This window comes from Anopheles funestus, chromosome 2RL (assembly GCF_943734845.2).
Source record: "Anopheles funestus chromosome 2RL, idAnoFuneDA-416_04, whole genome shotgun sequence".
Lineage (NCBI taxonomy): Eukaryota > Metazoa > Arthropoda > Insecta > Diptera > Culicidae > Anopheles > Anopheles funestus.
In genome coordinates this window covers 44,314,147-44,330,516 of record NC_064598.1, presented here as the reverse complement: position 1 = coordinate 44,330,516, position 16,370 = coordinate 44,314,147, and the positions used below count along the sequence as shown (strand labels likewise).

Sequence of the window (16,370 nt, the reverse complement as noted above, 5' to 3'; positions counted from 1 at the left end):
TGTTTAAATTAATTTAATTTAATTCGAAATTAATTTCCCGCTACCGGCCAGATTGAAAACATAAACAAACCTTGCACGAGAAAACTTAAACAACCTTGAAGTCGCGCCGAAAGTCGCAAAAATTTTTGGGAAAACTGTGCCACGATTGTCGCGTTCGCAAACGCGACAATTGCTAAGCATGTAGGCACGGGGTAAGGCAGCGCGCTGTGAACAGCAAAACAAACCAGACAAACACGACACTGTTCGGAAGGTGCTTTGTCAATTGTCGCGCAGAATTATCACTCCATCGACAATTTCAATGCCTAGTACTGTCGCTAAGCAATCTTACCTCGTTTTATTCCAATTTAGATGAGTTTATGTATGGTAAAAATCTGAAATTCTCTGTTCTATAATAGCTGTTAACAAAGCAATCCAGCACACAAACCGCTTCGGTGACATTTGACAACAAGGTATAGAGAGTTTCTAGGTGTGACTCAGACATCCCGACCAGCCAAACCAACATGCTTTCTGGCTTTGGCAGGTTTGATTGTTCATAAGACAGAACGAGAAGGTATGTTGATATTGCTATCCGGGATGCAAGACAAAATCAAACTGTTTTGTTCTATGTCGTGTTTGACTGGTTTGTTCTATGCAGGTTGACAGAGCACCTCCATATGATTGCATGGGTTTGTTCTTGTGTTTTTGTCTGGTTTGTCTTGTTCGAGAAGTGACAGCGCGCTGCCTAAGTAGAATAACATCTAATTATAATAGCATAGTTAGTGGAAATTTAAAAATAAACAGCACTGTCAGTTTAGAGGAAGTGAAGTTTAGATTGTGTTAATGTTTTGAATATGTAAATTAAGTATAAATATAACATTTTGAAAAAAAAAATTATTTCGTGTCTTTTTATATAAATTGAGAAATTCCACTGTGCAATGCCTTAAATATGCTCACACACACACACACACGCATTACGCGCGTATCACACTAGCACATCCACACAACGGATGGTTACAGTGAGGTTGCACATCAGCACTGTGCAACCTCTGTGCAACCATGCTTAACGAAGCTTTTGCCCATGGGGTCGGTAAAATTTCGTTTCAAATAGACAGTTATAGAATCAACCTCCGTCTTTGTTCGTTCTCTTTTGGGTGATTTTTTGAAGGAAAACATTAACAAAAGCATTTGAGAAAATTATTTTATGGAATTGGAAGATTATTGTCAACGAAAATTGAACTTTCTTGCTTAAGTTTTGTGCTAAAGCATCACGGGGGTGTCAAATTGTAACTTTTATTATTTTTTTTTAGTTAACTTTTTTTTAATTGTGCTAAACGTGCACGTGTATCGTTCTGCAGATTGTTAATAATTTTACTATAAACTATTGTTTTGACGCGTCTAGCAATTAAAAAATCAATGTGGGTAAATTTTTTACCACCAACGGGACGATTCTCGCGAATGTTTGGCAGCACTGTTGAAAGCCGTCGAACATTCCTCGGATGAACAATCCAATCGTTCAACGCGTAGTAAATGTGCACTGGAACATTCGATACGCTAAGATTGTACGGTTCGGCCATACGCTCCGTATAGTCATCTTGGTATGGTCGAAAGATACCGCTCAGTATAACCTGGTTGTAGTGCTTTGGCTCCTTGATGGATGCTCCAGAAGGAATGTGGCCCATCATTGCTTGAAGCACATCCTAGCGTAAAGTGAAAGGACGTTTATTTTGTAACTTAATTTAACAGACTGGCTCGTACACTCACCATATCAATCGCTTCTGAGTTGGGTCCGAACAGGTTTTCAAACAACACGATGCACGGATTCCTTCTTGCGTACGGTGGACACATGTTTTGCAAGAGACCGTTTTGAAGCTCCGACCATTTTAGCACCTCACCAAAATTGGCACTTTGTGCGATGGGTATCAGAAACGGTGAGGTATCGGACAACGAAATTAATAGCGGGCTGCGCACATCATCCAACAGAACGGCCGGTGCCAATGCATGGGCCAAACGGATCTTGACGTTGTGCTGTGGTAGCATGCTGGTCATTATGAAATACGCCGTTGTACCCTCAGAATACCCTATGTAGTAAATCTGTTGCGATGGACATTGCGTGTTGTTTAATATAAAATCGATCATGGCTGGCAAATCGTGCATTCCCTTTTCGTGCCAGGAAAAGTTCCAAAACTCTACATCGCTCGGTGACAGTCGGACGTGCTGGCGAGAGTAGCGATTACCGCGGGTATTACCAAGCCACACATCATAACCAATGTTAGCCAACTGATAGGCAAGCGCCTCTTCCGGTCCGATCAGAACCCAGTCAGCTGAACTGCCCAACAAACCATGTATAATCAGTACTGGTAGCAGCTTGGTATCCGGACCTTGCTTTCGTCCTAATCGATGTACTCCTAGTTGGTAACCATCGCCTGTCGTTACCGTGTAGGCTTGACCACGATAACCATACTTATTTATTAATTCAACCTAGAAAAAAGCACCAATGTTAGCTCTAACGGTGGTTGAACGTTAATAAATTTTACTTACAGTTGAAAGCTGCCCATCGGCTTTCTCTATAGAAATTTTGCCTTTTACAACATTTATCAACATCAAGAGCTTGAATAGCACGCTGTAGATTGGTCGCATTGGAAATGCAGCAAACTGTATACGTCTGAAGATTATATCTGACTGAAATCCCATCAATATCCAGAAAGAGGTAATGAAGCCATTTTAATACTTATCATTGTATTAATCGCTCATTTCAAACCAAATTGTTTCAATGAATGCGATTTAATTGTTGAACCACTTTAAATTGCTCTGTATGAAATTATAAAATTTGATTTTCAAAGATCATTACGAGTGGATTATCATCTTCATTCAAGTCTGATTATGAGTTTTAGTAAGTGGAAGCAGAAATCGTACAGCATTAGGTTTGGAAATAAATTAGTCGAAGCTGGATGACAAAAGGACAAGTGCTGGATAATATTTGACATACATACTTGGTAATTTTTTTATTTTTTTATTTTATTGCATGATTACAGCATACTTGGTAATGTTGATAAAAAAAGTTGTTCGTCATTTGTAGCAAAACCCTGCAAAACCCTGTATTTAGTATTTTATTTTTTTTGTATAGTTGGAGGGAGAATTTAAAACTAATCCTCAGCTCTCATTCGCCATTCGAATATTTCAAGTAATTGTTGTACTTGATACTCATGTACAATACGAGGTCTATCGTACTGAATAGTATTAGTAACGGTTATTTTGTGTGAGAAAATATTTTCACTACCATGTTTTGGGCCTACAACAAATTTTACGTGAATGTATTCAAAATTCAAATCATGTGAATTTTTCAAGTGGTTTATTATCTCTTATTAAAGTTAGTGTTTTATTTAAGTTACCGTATCGTGTAGGATAGTGTTAGTATTAAGTATTCTATTTATGTATTAGTTAAGCTAGGTGTAAGGTGCGCATAGATTTTAATAAAACTATCTACAGCTTTTTCCTTAAAATAATCCACGAAACCATTTCCTAATTCTACATATTTTTCACTATTTTTTTATATAAGCTATTATTAATGACAAAAGTTCATTAGTTCTATTGTAATATTGCTTAATGCTCTCTCCGTATTTTTGTCTAATTACTGTTAAATCGTAATCAAGAGTCTTAAGATTACGTTGGTCGCGAAAGTGTTTTTTTAAAGTCTCTTTCGTATTCTCCCAGTCAAACCCTACGTGGTTTGCGTTGAGAATATCAGACGCTTCACCAACGATTTTTCTTCGCACAATTCGCATTATTATTCCCATCTGAGTGGGACAATTGGCGAAAGGTGCGTAAAAGTGAAAAATACCTTCGACATCATCAAGCCAAGTATTAAGGCCTTTAGGGTTACGATCATATTCCGGCAACATTTTCAAAATATCTGGGACTTTGCCCATTTCTAGAAAAAGCTTCATTTCTTCCATTTAAGTTTCCATTTCTCCTGGATTTTGCGATCACTATCACTGTATTTTTTCTCACTATACTTACACGTACAATGGAACAGTTGGATTTCCAGGATACTGAGAGAGTCGACTTTCAGGTATTGGTCTACCAAAGAGAAATTAGCGCACCTTGTCGCGCTACAGCTACGCAAATCAACGACACGCGCGATGATAGCTCTTGGGCTGGATGCTGTATTCTCAGAAAAGAGACAGCTAAAGGTGGCTTCGCTCTGAGAGTTTATACTGTTACTAATTAATCTCTTTTTTATTCGGGTGCCAGTTAACGAGTCTGCACACTCTGGTGGTTGCTTATCGACTAAAGTTTTATTAAAATCTATGCGCACCTTACACCTAGCTTAACTAATACATAAATAGAATTGTGAGAAATTCTCACGGAGTGCTGGCTGTAAATTTTCGGAGTTTTTTCCACCAAACCGAGAAAGCCGTAATCGTCGCGCGCCGTTCTGTTTGTGACTGTGTATTCGTCTGTCAAATTCATTATTACATAGTTCATTTGCTAATCCTAAAGTTCACTTACTGCCCTAGATGAATAGTCCAATTAACTAATTCCCTTTCAGTTCGTCCGTGAAACATTTCATGAAAGATTTCCTATAATTCCGAATCTATTTTCAACATTCCCGGCCACCAAAGAAGGAACTTCTTTTAATTCATGAAACCTAATAAGCTAACTAAATGTAATTCGTAATGTGTACCGGAAATTGTACGATTGATCTGCATTGTGATTTGATCGATTGTTGCCGTAATCGATGAACTAGCCTAAACTGTCAGTTTTGTTTACATTATCCCGTATGCGAAAAATGCGTGTGTGCATACTTAAGGTGCGAATGATTGCTAGCCTTCCAAATGTTGATATCACGTTGCTGCTGAGTACCGTTATCTCAACCAGCCAACCACGCTTGAGTGTATCTCTAAGATTTCCTTTGCCACTAAGGTAAGTAAGTACGTGCCATCCTGATACTAACTACTTTCTTCCTTTATAGATAACTATGCGAGCTAGCTATTAGATTGAGCTGATCGACAGCTTCCCTAAAGTTCCCGTACAAACCTATGGGAGAACTTTCTACCGTAATGAAGTGTACTGACACTGTTCGCAAATTTAACTATTGCCTCCTATACTACGCTGAACATCGCTACGAATGTGCGCATGTTAGATACCAACGCGATGCTGTTGTTCCGACCGAAAAACATAATTGGACGCCGAGATGAATGTATGTGAATAATATGTGTGTAGTGAACCCGGCCACCGTCACACATATTCCCGAACCGTACGCAGATGATGTGTAGCAGCACCACATGATGAAACTCATTCCGATTGAGTAGTGTAAAGAGTGTGTAAATCTCTTTACCCCGAATATGATGCCTGATGAAGCCCGTTGCTTCGCCATGAAATGATACGCCGATAAACGTGTGATGGTATGTAGATATTGATCATTCCAATATTCCCCTTGTAGATTTCGATCTTGTTGTTTTCTGTTCTTCGCAAACCCAGGGTGGTGAATGAAACCAGCGTTTATGATCCGAATGATAGTTTGGTTTCCAACGACGTGACACGTTTGCATGATAGTTTACCGAATTGTCACGAGGGCTATACTTCCAGCGCTTGGAATGACGTTCGGCCTGAGAAATACATCGGTCTGACCTTGACTTTGATGCCTCTAAAACGATGCCAAAATTATGGTAGTGAGGTAAATGTGCAACATACCTTCCAGGAACTTTATTATAAACAGTGGAACCCTTCTGATTTGTTTTCTCTTCCGTAGGTGGACTTCCGTAGCCCGAACGATGACATGGTTGAAGAAGTGTACCGTTTGATGCATTCCCTGTCACGCTCCAGCCGAATGATGTTTCCACGAGCCAAGGTTTGCCCGTGCCCATAGATCGTTTTCGTCCTGAATGAATCTCCCAGAACGTGTCTCCGCCGATTACGATGTCTATGTTGCTCGGAACATTAAATGAGGGATCTGCCAGCTGCAGATCGGGCATACTCCACGATGAAGTATCGATGGATGTAATTGGAGTATGCGCAAATAGTGACTCCAGAACGAGGAACTCCAGATGATTAGAATATGATTGATTCCTCGATGCCACAGTTGCGACGATCGACCCTCTCGCCGACTGTGCCGTTTTTCCGATGCCCGTGACTGCCACGTTGATTTTGTTTCGAGTAGCCGTAAGCTTCCGAGAAAGTGATTCGGAAATAAAATTCGACATGGAGCCTGAATCAAGGAGCGCCCTTGCCTCATGTTTCTTTCCGTCGTCACCCACGATGAATAGGACAGCCGTTTCCAGGATCACCGAACTGCGATCGTCGTGAGCTGCCATCGTGATCGTTGTAGTGGTAGGAACATGCAAGAGTGTATGGTGTCGCTGATGACACGTGCGACAAGCATGCTCCGACTTGCAGGATTTCACTTGATGGGAATCTCCGAGACAATTCCAACATAAGTGTTTCGATGTAACCACTTCCCGACGTTGCTGCACGTCATTACTGCCAAACACCGGACAGTTTCGTAAGAAATGGTTCTCCGTACACTCCAAGGGACACTTCGGTGGTGGTGATACAATCGTCCTACTTGACACTGGTTGTGCTACGGCTGAGTGAACGATTGTCTTCCGCGAACTTGGATAACGCTGCGTACCAGCCACCTTAGTGATACTAGTGTCATCTTCACAAGTAGTACTCCGAGTCGCCTTCAATATTTGTATTCGATCTTGTACAAAATCGATGAGCTCCTTGTATTTGTCCTTCTTGGCATGGACCGAATGTTTTTCCCATGCTAAAACAGTAGCGTGATCTAGCTTCATAACCAGCAAATTTGTCAACGGTGTATCCCAATGATCGATGGGCTCGTTGAGCTTTAGTAACCCATTCACATGACGAATGAATTCATCCACCAAATGCACTAACTCATCCACACAGTCCGCGCGTACGGGCGGGAAGGAATGTAGCTTCCGATAATACTCACGGATTAGTGTACGTGGATTATCGTACCGTTTTAGAAGAGCTGCCCACGTCACCGAGTAGTTGTCCGCTGTCAACGGCGTGTGTTCGAAAGGAAGCCCCGCTTCCCCTTTCAATGCTGACAGCAAATATTCCAGCTTCGCAATCGAAGGAAGCTCCGGTGAAGCGTCGATCATCGCGATGAATCGGTCACGAAACGACAGCCATTTCGTTTGGTCGCCATCGAATGATGGCAACTCGATCTTCGGAAGACGAAGATGTGGTGCGTTTGGCCGACCAAACGCAAGCGTTGAAGAAGCCAAACCCGATGTGTCGTTTAGCGTACCCTCTTCCCGTCGAAGGTTGTCCCGTAGGAAGGATTTTAGCTTCCTACACCGCTCCTCGATGTTGATCCTGTCCATGATGCAAGCTTCAATCGCTTCATTACTGTCATCGAGCTCTTCCAGTTTCGATACCGCGGCGAAGAACCCTTCCTTATGCCGTTCCAAGTCCTCTAACGCCTCCGGAATTTGCTTGGCGTCATCCCCAGAAAATTGCACTTGGAACCGTTCGAGAGCACTTATATTTTCCACCGCGATCCTTCTTTTTAGTTGAGCGGCCTTTATCTTCTTGTCCATGATTTTGCACGGTTTGAAAACACTCACAGGACGAAATTACACACGAAAGAAAACGTTTAAGTTTGGCGCGAAAATTCAAATAACGATGGCGCTGAAATCGTTGGCCGTTGCCCTTGATGCGGAGCGAAACGCGATGGCGTGAAACGACGCGACGAAGAAATGTACACCTTGCCCTTGTTGCAGAGCGTTAAACCGACCGAGCTCTTGTTGCAGAGCTTTGAACGAAAAAAAAACTCTTTGAATTCACAATCCGGTTCGAAGGACCAAAAATGTGAGAAATTCTCACGGAGTGCTGGCTGTAAATTTTCGGAGTTTTTTCCACCAAACCGAGAAAGCCGTAATCGTCGCGCGCCGTTCTGTTTGTGACTGTGTATTCGTCTGTCAAATTCATTATTACATAGTTCATTTGCTAATCCTAAAGTTCACTTACTGCCCTAGATGAATAGTCCAATTAACTAATTCCCTTTCAGTTCGTCCGTGAAACATTTCATGAAAGATTTCCTATAATTCCGAATCTATTTTCAACAAGAATACTTAATACTAACACTATCCTACACGATACGGTAACTTTTATAAACGCTATACTTCACTGTGCCGAGTACCACAATTAATAGCACAAATCGAAAAAATATCTCTTTACAATTTTTTGTACAATCAAAGATCAAAGATTTGTATTTATTCGTACCTTCCATATTGGCTTCCGAATTAAAAATCAGCTCTTACAGCGCTTTTCCACGTGGCCTACATTCTTGGCTTATGGTAAACGCTTCTCTACTCTAGCTGCCTCTATACTATCGGGTTGGATTCTTCTTGGTTATCGTTCCCGCTGCTAGTCTTGTTTACAACATAACATTTGATGAACGGTCTATGCTTCTAAGTTCAGGTCGAGCAGAATTTTATCATACACAAGCTCACGAACACGTTTCGCTATCATAAAATCAAAATGGTTGAAGTTCCGATCCTCTACAACGGTCTTGGAAACGAGATTCGGTAGCTCGCTCGCTAGTCGTACAATATTAGCTGGATCTACCATCCAATCGTTTAGGCTGTAAAATATCACAACTGGTGTAGTGACAGCGGACAAATTGTATTTCGGTGGATGTTCACTTCCATAGGCCGCAAGATTCAGTTCCTTTCGGCCGTAGTCAAACTGCTGAAAGCGACCGGAACGGTTCAGCTGAGCGAAGTGTTGCAGCTGTTTGCTTGATATTCCGGAAGGATCATGTCCAGCAATCACGTGCTGTGCCAGCTAAAACATAGACACAAAAGAATGCTTATAAATACGAACTAGCATAGAGAGACTGTACAACAAATTAGCCATCCTACCGGATCCGTTACATTGGGATTGGCCCCAAATAACAGTTCGATCAGTTGGACACAAATATTCTGCGCTTTGCTTGCTGGACAGAATGTTCTCTGCAGTGCGTACTGTGCCTTGTTGTGGGGTAACACCTGCCATAGTCCCATAGTGTCTAGAAAACACTTGATGGCGTTAATGTTCTCTGCGATCCATCGAAAGATAGGACTTCGGATGTGCTCCACATATACAGCCGCTGATAGAGCGTACATTCGGCTAATTTTTTCATTGTACTCTGGCCGACTGGAGGCCATCACGAAGAACACGGTAGTTCCCTGCGAATAGCCGATGTAATGGAGGCGCCTTGTATCGGTCACATGCAAGATGTGATCGATCATGGCCGGCAGATCGTAGCAGCCCATCTCGTGCCAGGTGTAGTCCCAGTACGCTCGCGAGTCAGGTGACAGGGTGGTGTGTCGACGAGAGTATCGATTGCCGCGCAGATCCGCCATCCATACATCATGACCCTGATCAGCCAACAGATAGGCGAGACTATTGTTAGGTCCGATGATAAGAAAATCGGCAGAACTAGCAAACAGTCCGTGCACCAGAAGTTTCGGAAGCGATAGATTGGATGGCTTATCCTGGGGAGGAATTCTCGTTAACGCCAGCACGTATCCGTCGTCGGTGATGACTTCGTGCCGTTCGGTTGGGTATCCATATTTGTGGATCAGTTCGGACTGTAATGAAATTGTAATTGTAATTATTTTATTTATTCTGTTGCCACGTGGGTTTACAGAAATGACTTAAACCTAAATAGCAGAACCTAACATTATTACAAGCCGGGGGTGGGGAATGGGAAGAGTGTTTGAGGAGGGGTGGGAGGAAAGCCCACCAAATGATTTGCGTACTGCAAACCGTAATGGTGAACGATCGCTGCATCCGCTCAATTCGCTCGATATGAGTTCTCGCTAGTGGAGACCAGACTACTGAACAATATTCCAGAATCGATCTGACCAGCGAGCAGTACAGAACCTTTAAGCAGATGGGGTGCGAGAAGTCGCGAGCAATATGTTTGATCAAGCCAAGGAACTTCCAGGCTCTCTCAACCACGGAATCAATTTATAGATTAAAGGAGAGATCTTTGTCCAACCAGATTCCCAAGTCTTTCACATGCATGACTCGGTTGACAAACTGGTCGTCAATAACATATGTATAACAGAAAGGAGTTTGAGAACTCTTTATAAATTGATATATTTTAATGTGAATTTGTTGAAATAAGTTTCTTTTCACTCAAATAATATCTGAGAGGCGAATGAGCAAAAGTAAAAACAGAACAACAACTCAAATAATTGCCGCATGGTTAATGAATTTATTATTGGTATGTTGAACTTGCTTCAACAATGTCGGTATAAACAACGCGTTTGGCCATCTTGCTAGATAAATATAGCTCACTACATACAGGTGTTCGATCTGTTTCGGAAGCTATGTCGGAATCGTAGTTATGATTACCTGAGTATTGATGGTACGGTGACGGTCATGAAATGAGAAAAAAGCCGGACAAGTTCGATTAACCGTATACAAAGGTTTTTATCTTTATGCTACTCGGGGCTGTTTCTAATTGGTGCTATCCGACTTCTAATATTCGATCCCGATAGTATTTTGCCCGGTGTATGACGCGGTGGGCAAAAACATCTTTGTTCACCTATTTATCTTGTTAAAATTTCTTCTGGCTACCGGAAACATTATGACAAGATTATGCACCAAACACACAACAAAACAAAACGGACAAATCTGCGGTACTGTTAGCAGCATCCGTTGTGTTGGATGCGTTACGCATCCATCCGTTCCGGTGAATAGTCTATGAAGTTAAGTTAAGGTGTGGACTAAGTCCATTGTAGAGCCCCACCGGTGAAGTTCTACCGCGAGGTGATCCCGTGGGTGGTGGCAGCAACACTACGTGGCCAAGGAGAGTTTTTTACTGGGTAAAAATCCCATGTCACCGTTGGTGGTGTCTAAGAAGATTTTATCACTCCTTGAAAAAAAAAAATGCGTTACGCAACCGAAGCACTCACGTACGCTCTCCGCGAGATGTCTCTCGTCGGTTGACGAGTACGAGTGTTCGGTGGTAATCGGAAGTGATGATCGCGGCCGAGATCGTTATCTCGGTGCCGACCAAGAGGTCCTGAGAGGATCGCGCTACGAGGTGCATCCTCTATCTTTCCGACGCACCACTAGAGCGGTTGTTTGTTAATCATGCATGTAGATTATACATGTAGAATAAAGAGACATTATTATTTATTTATTCGTCAACGGACTCATGAAGCCCACTCGACAGCGTTCACAACATGTAAATGACGATTTTAGAGATTAGGAATCCGAGGTAGCGCGCTGGGTATTAATGTTGTCGACGAAAGTCGCAGTTGCCATGCCTGGCTCAAACGCATCGGAAACATCGTTAAAATTACAACACATGATCAGGAAAGGGTCGGATGATCCAAACACAGTCCGATTTTCCACCGCCAGCAAGAATCGCGTCCGGAGAGAACGGGCCGGAACGTAAAGGTTGATGGACGAGAGTAGTGTAGCAGAGTCAACGTGGCCATTTATTAGACCCGCTATGAACAATCTCCTAGCGTTCAGTAACCTTTCCTCGAGGGGCGATAGACCAAGCAGCAAGCACCTGGTCCGATAGTCCAGTTGGTGATCCCAGGAACATAATGCGAAGCGCGAAAATTTCCGCTGGATGGACTCGAGTCGTGCAAGTGGCCGAGCTGCCGTAGGTCACCAAACGACATTGGCGTACTCCAGTACCGATCGGACGAGCGTTTTAGCACAAACAGGGTCACGGAGCTCGCGGGTAAGGTTAAGAACCAGACCGACCAAACGATATCCCCTTGCGACAGCGTGTTTGAGCTGATCCTTGAGTCTCGAATCCGAAATCCGAATCGAATCCAGAAGAACACCAAGAACTTTGATGCACCGCTTTCGTTCGAGTTTGAGGCTATCAATTTCGTATGCGAATGTTGCCGGGGCTTTTAAACGGCTGAAGGTTATCACACTGCACTTCGCGGGATAGATTGCCAAAGCGTTACGTGCACACCAGGAGTTAAACTGCTTGAGCGAATCCTGGAGAACAGAGTGATCATCAGAACAGCGAATCGCACGAAACAGTTTCGCATCGTCCGCGTACAAAAGGTGGTTGTTGGATGGCAGGATCGTTGTAACATCATTGACAAAAATAGAAAACAGTAATGGACCTAGATTTCTGACTTGCGGTACTCCGGAAGACGCCGATATGGTCTTAGATAAGGATCCGCCTATTCGTACCGAGTAGCAGCGATCCAGCCAGCACGATGCGATGTGATACGCTATCAAACGCAGCTTTGATATCAGTGAAGTGGGGTTGAACTTCTTTTTATTTTACAGAAATCGGGATCGGAGATCCTCACTCGTCGGCTTGCCAAAACCTTCTGCTCCTTGACCTGATAATTTGCCCTGCTTATATACTATTTGGTAGCGCTCGCTAAATACGCGAAGGTGATCCGTTTTGATGCACGAACCTGATCCGTTTTGTTTCTTTGGTTGAAAGTAGCGTGGATGCTACACTACTCCCCCTCTATTTCGCGGAGCGTAAAATGGACATTTTTTCGTACGTTTTCTAGATAGTATGCGGGTTTCAACCTATCTATTGAGACGGATTCATGTTTTCCATTTTTGTCGATAACAAAATATTTCCTGAGTTTCTTAACCACATCGTATGGCCCTTCGTACGGAGGTTCGAGGCCAGCTCTAACCCTATCAACCCTAATGTATACCTTTTTACATGTTTCGATAGTTTTATCTACGTATACCTTAGTGTTCGATTGACGTGGTGATGTGGGAGATATTTTGCTGAAAACGTTTTTCAATCGCGTTACATAATCCGTTGTATCGGGAGTAGGTGTTAATGATGGCGCTAGAAAATCAGCAGGCAAACGTAAATTTTGTCCGTAAACTAATTCTGCTGGAGTACATTTAAGATCTTCTTTATGTGTTATTCGTATTCCTAAAAGTACTAGTGGTAACTTTTCAGTCCAGCGTTCAGAGGTATCATTTGCCATCAGTGACCCTTTCAATTGCCTATGAAAACGTTCCACTAATCCATTTGATTGTGGATGATACGCAGTAGTGGTAATGTGATGACTACCTAAGAGCTTAGTCAGCTCAGCAAATAGTTTCGACTGAAACTGCCTACCTCTATCTGAAGATATGTTTACGGGACATCCAAATCGAGATACATAGTTTTGAACTAACGGTTTGGCTACTGTCTCAGCGGTAATATCGGCTATTGGAAATGCTTCCGGCCATCGAGTATACCTATCGATTACGGTTAATATATATGCCATATTATCGGAAAGAGGAAGCGGTCCAACTATGTCGATATGTATATGATCGAATCTTCCTGATGGAAGGTCAAACCGAGACAAGGGTGTGCGCGTGTGCCTGTAAACTTTAGCTTTTTGACAATTATTGCAAGCTTTGGTCCATTCGTTAATGTTTTTATTCATGTTGGGCCAAAAATATTTTGAAGCTATAAGTTTTCTAGTCGCTCGGATTCCGGGATGAGAAATATTATGTTGTTCTTTGAACAGTGAAAATCTATGAGGTTCCGGAATGTATGGGCGATTTACTCCAGTCGAAGTCTCAAAATATATCCCCTGATTATTTACCTGCAATCTATCTAACTTGTATTTTGAATTTTGAGATTGATATTTCAAAACATTTTCTAATTCTGGATCGGTATTTTGGCTCATAATTAGAGTATTATAATCCAGTAAGCTAATCTCACTATTCTCACCGATGCGCGATAACGTGTCTGCTACGACATTGCTATCACCTTTTATGTAGCGTATATCTGAGGTGAATTGGGATATGAAATCCAAATGTCTGGATTGCCTGGGAGTTTTATCCGCTTTAGAGTGAATAGCAGTAGTGAGGGGTTTGTGATCTGTTAGGATGAAAAATTCCCTCCCTTCAATGAAATACCGAAAATGTTTGATAGCCAAATAGATTGCTAGTAATTCCTTATCAAAGGTGGAATATTTTTGTTCAGCATCTGTAAGCTGTTTTGAGAAAAAGGCTAGTGGTTCCCAAGTGCCATTGTTATCTTGTTGTAACACAGCTCCGACTGCTATATTTAAAGCATCGGTTGTTATATTGTAATTACTATTGTTATTTGGATAGCTGAGCAATGTGGCTTGGGCAATACTAGCTTTCAGCTTTTGAAACGCTGTTTCGCATTCAGGAGACCAATCCCAAGAGTTTGATCTTAACTTGGAATGAACGGCAATGTGTTTGTGCAGCGGTTTCATTATCTCTGCGATGTGTGCAATAAACCGGTGGTAATAATTTACCATACCCACAAAACGTTGTAGCTGCTTTAAGGATTTGGGTTGAGGAAAATTATTGATTGCATCAACTTTATCCTTAGTTGGGGTAATACCCTTGCCGTCAATATGATGTCCTAAAAATTCGAGCTGGGGTACTCCAAACACACACTTAGAATGTTTGAGTTTTACATCGTTTTCCGCCAATCTTTTCAGGACCTCTCTCACATGCATGATGTGTTCTTCTTGAGAAGTGCTCCCGATCAAGATGTCATCGATGTAGACGAAAACATAGTCTAAATCTTGGAAAATTGTGTTTACAAAACGCTGAAAGGTTGGTCCAGCATTTCTAAGACCGAAAGGCATTCTTAGAAATTCAAAGAGTCCAAAAGGTGTGGTTATTGCGGTTTTATATATATCTTCCGAAGCTACGGGAATTAGATGATATGCTTTGATTATGTCTAGTTTGGAAAAAATTGAACAGTTATGAAGATTCATCGCAAAATTTTGGATATGTGGGATTGGGTATCGGTCAGGAATAGTAACTGCATTCAACTGACGATAGTCCCCACATGGCCTCCAATCATTGTCAGTTTTAGCCACCATATGTAGAGGCGATGACACTTGCGACGAAGAAGGCCGGCAGATGCCCAATTCCAGCATATGTTGGAATTCAGCGTGGGCAGCCTTATGCCTAACTGGGTCCAATCTTCTGGGTTTTGAACTAGGTAGTTGTCCATTGGTATGAATGTGATGAACAACGCTATGCCCAATCGGCTTGTTGAAATCCGGGGGATCCATCAATGATGAAAACTCTTTCAACAAATCCGTGTATACATTATTAACAGAAAATAATTTGGGCGACGGAGTATCGACCTTGGCTATACTTGCTTTTGTGGACAGACTGGTGAGTGGATCCACCAACCGTTTGTTACGCAGATCAACCAATAGACCATATCGTTTGAGGAAATCTGCCCCAATGATCGGATGGTTTACTGCGGCAAGCACAAAAGTATGAGGAAAAGATCGCCGTAAACCAAGTGATACCTTCATGAACTTTACTCCAAAGGTTGGAATAGGAGTTCCATTTGCAGCAACCAGGATGTCACTGGATTTAGTCAAAACACCAAAAACGGAATTGGGAATTACAGACACATCCGCACCACTATCTATTAAGAAAGTTAATTTCGAAACCTCGTCATGAAGGAAAAGGCGGCATGAATATGGGAATTCACCAACAGATTCGACATCTGTGGACTTTATTTGTTTTTTGTCAGCCTTATGGGCTATAAAATTGCAAGGCTTAACGCATTTGGTCGCCTCGCTGCCATATCTCTTATGATACCAACACAAAGATTTTCCTTTCTCTCGCGAGGCACTACGATTGCGACTCTCTTTTCGCGGAACTGATCGAGTTCGAGCTCGTGAGACTTGCATTTTTCTTACTAGATTTTTTAGCTCCGATATTTCAGTCTGAAGGACTGAAATATCACTTGGATTAGTTTTTAAGGCACACGCGCTCACCGATGCGCCCTTTGACGCTTCCCAAATTTTATCGGCAATGGGCAATATTTCCGCTATGTTACTGTTACCCATAGAAATAATCGCAATCTCGATAGCTTTCGGTAAACGCCCTAACCATAAACGAAAAATCAACTTATCTGAGAATTCCGTTGAACCGGCCAGCTGCATCAACCGTCGATGAAAATCTGAAGGGCTGCTGTCTCCCATCTCGGCATTGTACAGCAGCTTGGAGATCCGTTGCTCTTCGCTGATAGACAGGCGTTGTAGCAAGGCGTCCTTCAGGAAAGTGTAACGATTCTGCGCTGGAGGATTTTGGACGATGTCGATCACTTTCTCGATGATTTCCGGCGACATCGCAGTCAGCAGATGAGCATATTTTGTACGATCCAATTTCGTACCGGCGTTCTCGAATTGGGCCTCCGCCTGTATGAACCAGGTATTTGGCGAGCTGGTCCAAAAGGGCGGTAACTTGACGGACCCGATCGCTTCGCGGCTAGTCTGAGGAAGTATGACGGATCCTCTAGCCGTTGGTTGAGGCGTCATCGGTGGCGTGACGACTCGTGCCTCATCGTAACAATCGAGTAGCGGGATGCTTTGCGTGGTTTGCTCTTCGTCGTTGTTCGTCGCCAT

General features: G+C 42.6%; 1 protein-coding gene across 1 annotated transcript; it reads right to left on the bottom strand.

Annotated features, from left to right (window-relative positions):
- Positions 1-8,083: 8,083 nt before the first annotated feature.
- Positions 8,084-16,370, bottom strand: LOC125766011 (lipase 1-like). Its single transcript, XM_049431584.1, has 3 exons — positions 15,809-16,370; positions 8,877-9,652; positions 8,084-8,799 (listed from the first exon to the last, which is right to left on the bottom strand). Exons 1-3 carry the CDS (start codon positions 16,368-16,370, stop codon positions 8,416-8,418), a joined length of 1,722 nt encoding a protein of 573 aa, XP_049287541.1. The 3' UTR covers positions 8,084-8,415.

What these genes read in the sequence shown, in the direction of transcription:
- LOC125766011 (XM_049431584.1), bottom strand. Translation starts at nt 16,370, where the DNA reads ATGGCGACGAACAACGACGAAGAGCAAACCACGCAAAGCATCCCGCTA. An exon ending in GATTGCGATTATTTCTATGG is followed by an intron (nt 9,653 to 15,808) that starts GTAACAGTAACA and finishes TTTAGGTTTAAG; the next exon opens with TCATTTCTGTAAACCCACGT. An exon ending in ATCCCAATGTAACGGATCCG is followed by an intron (nt 8,800 to 8,876) that starts GTAGGATGGCTA and finishes TCTATGTTTTAG; the next exon opens with CTGGCACAGCACGTGATTGC.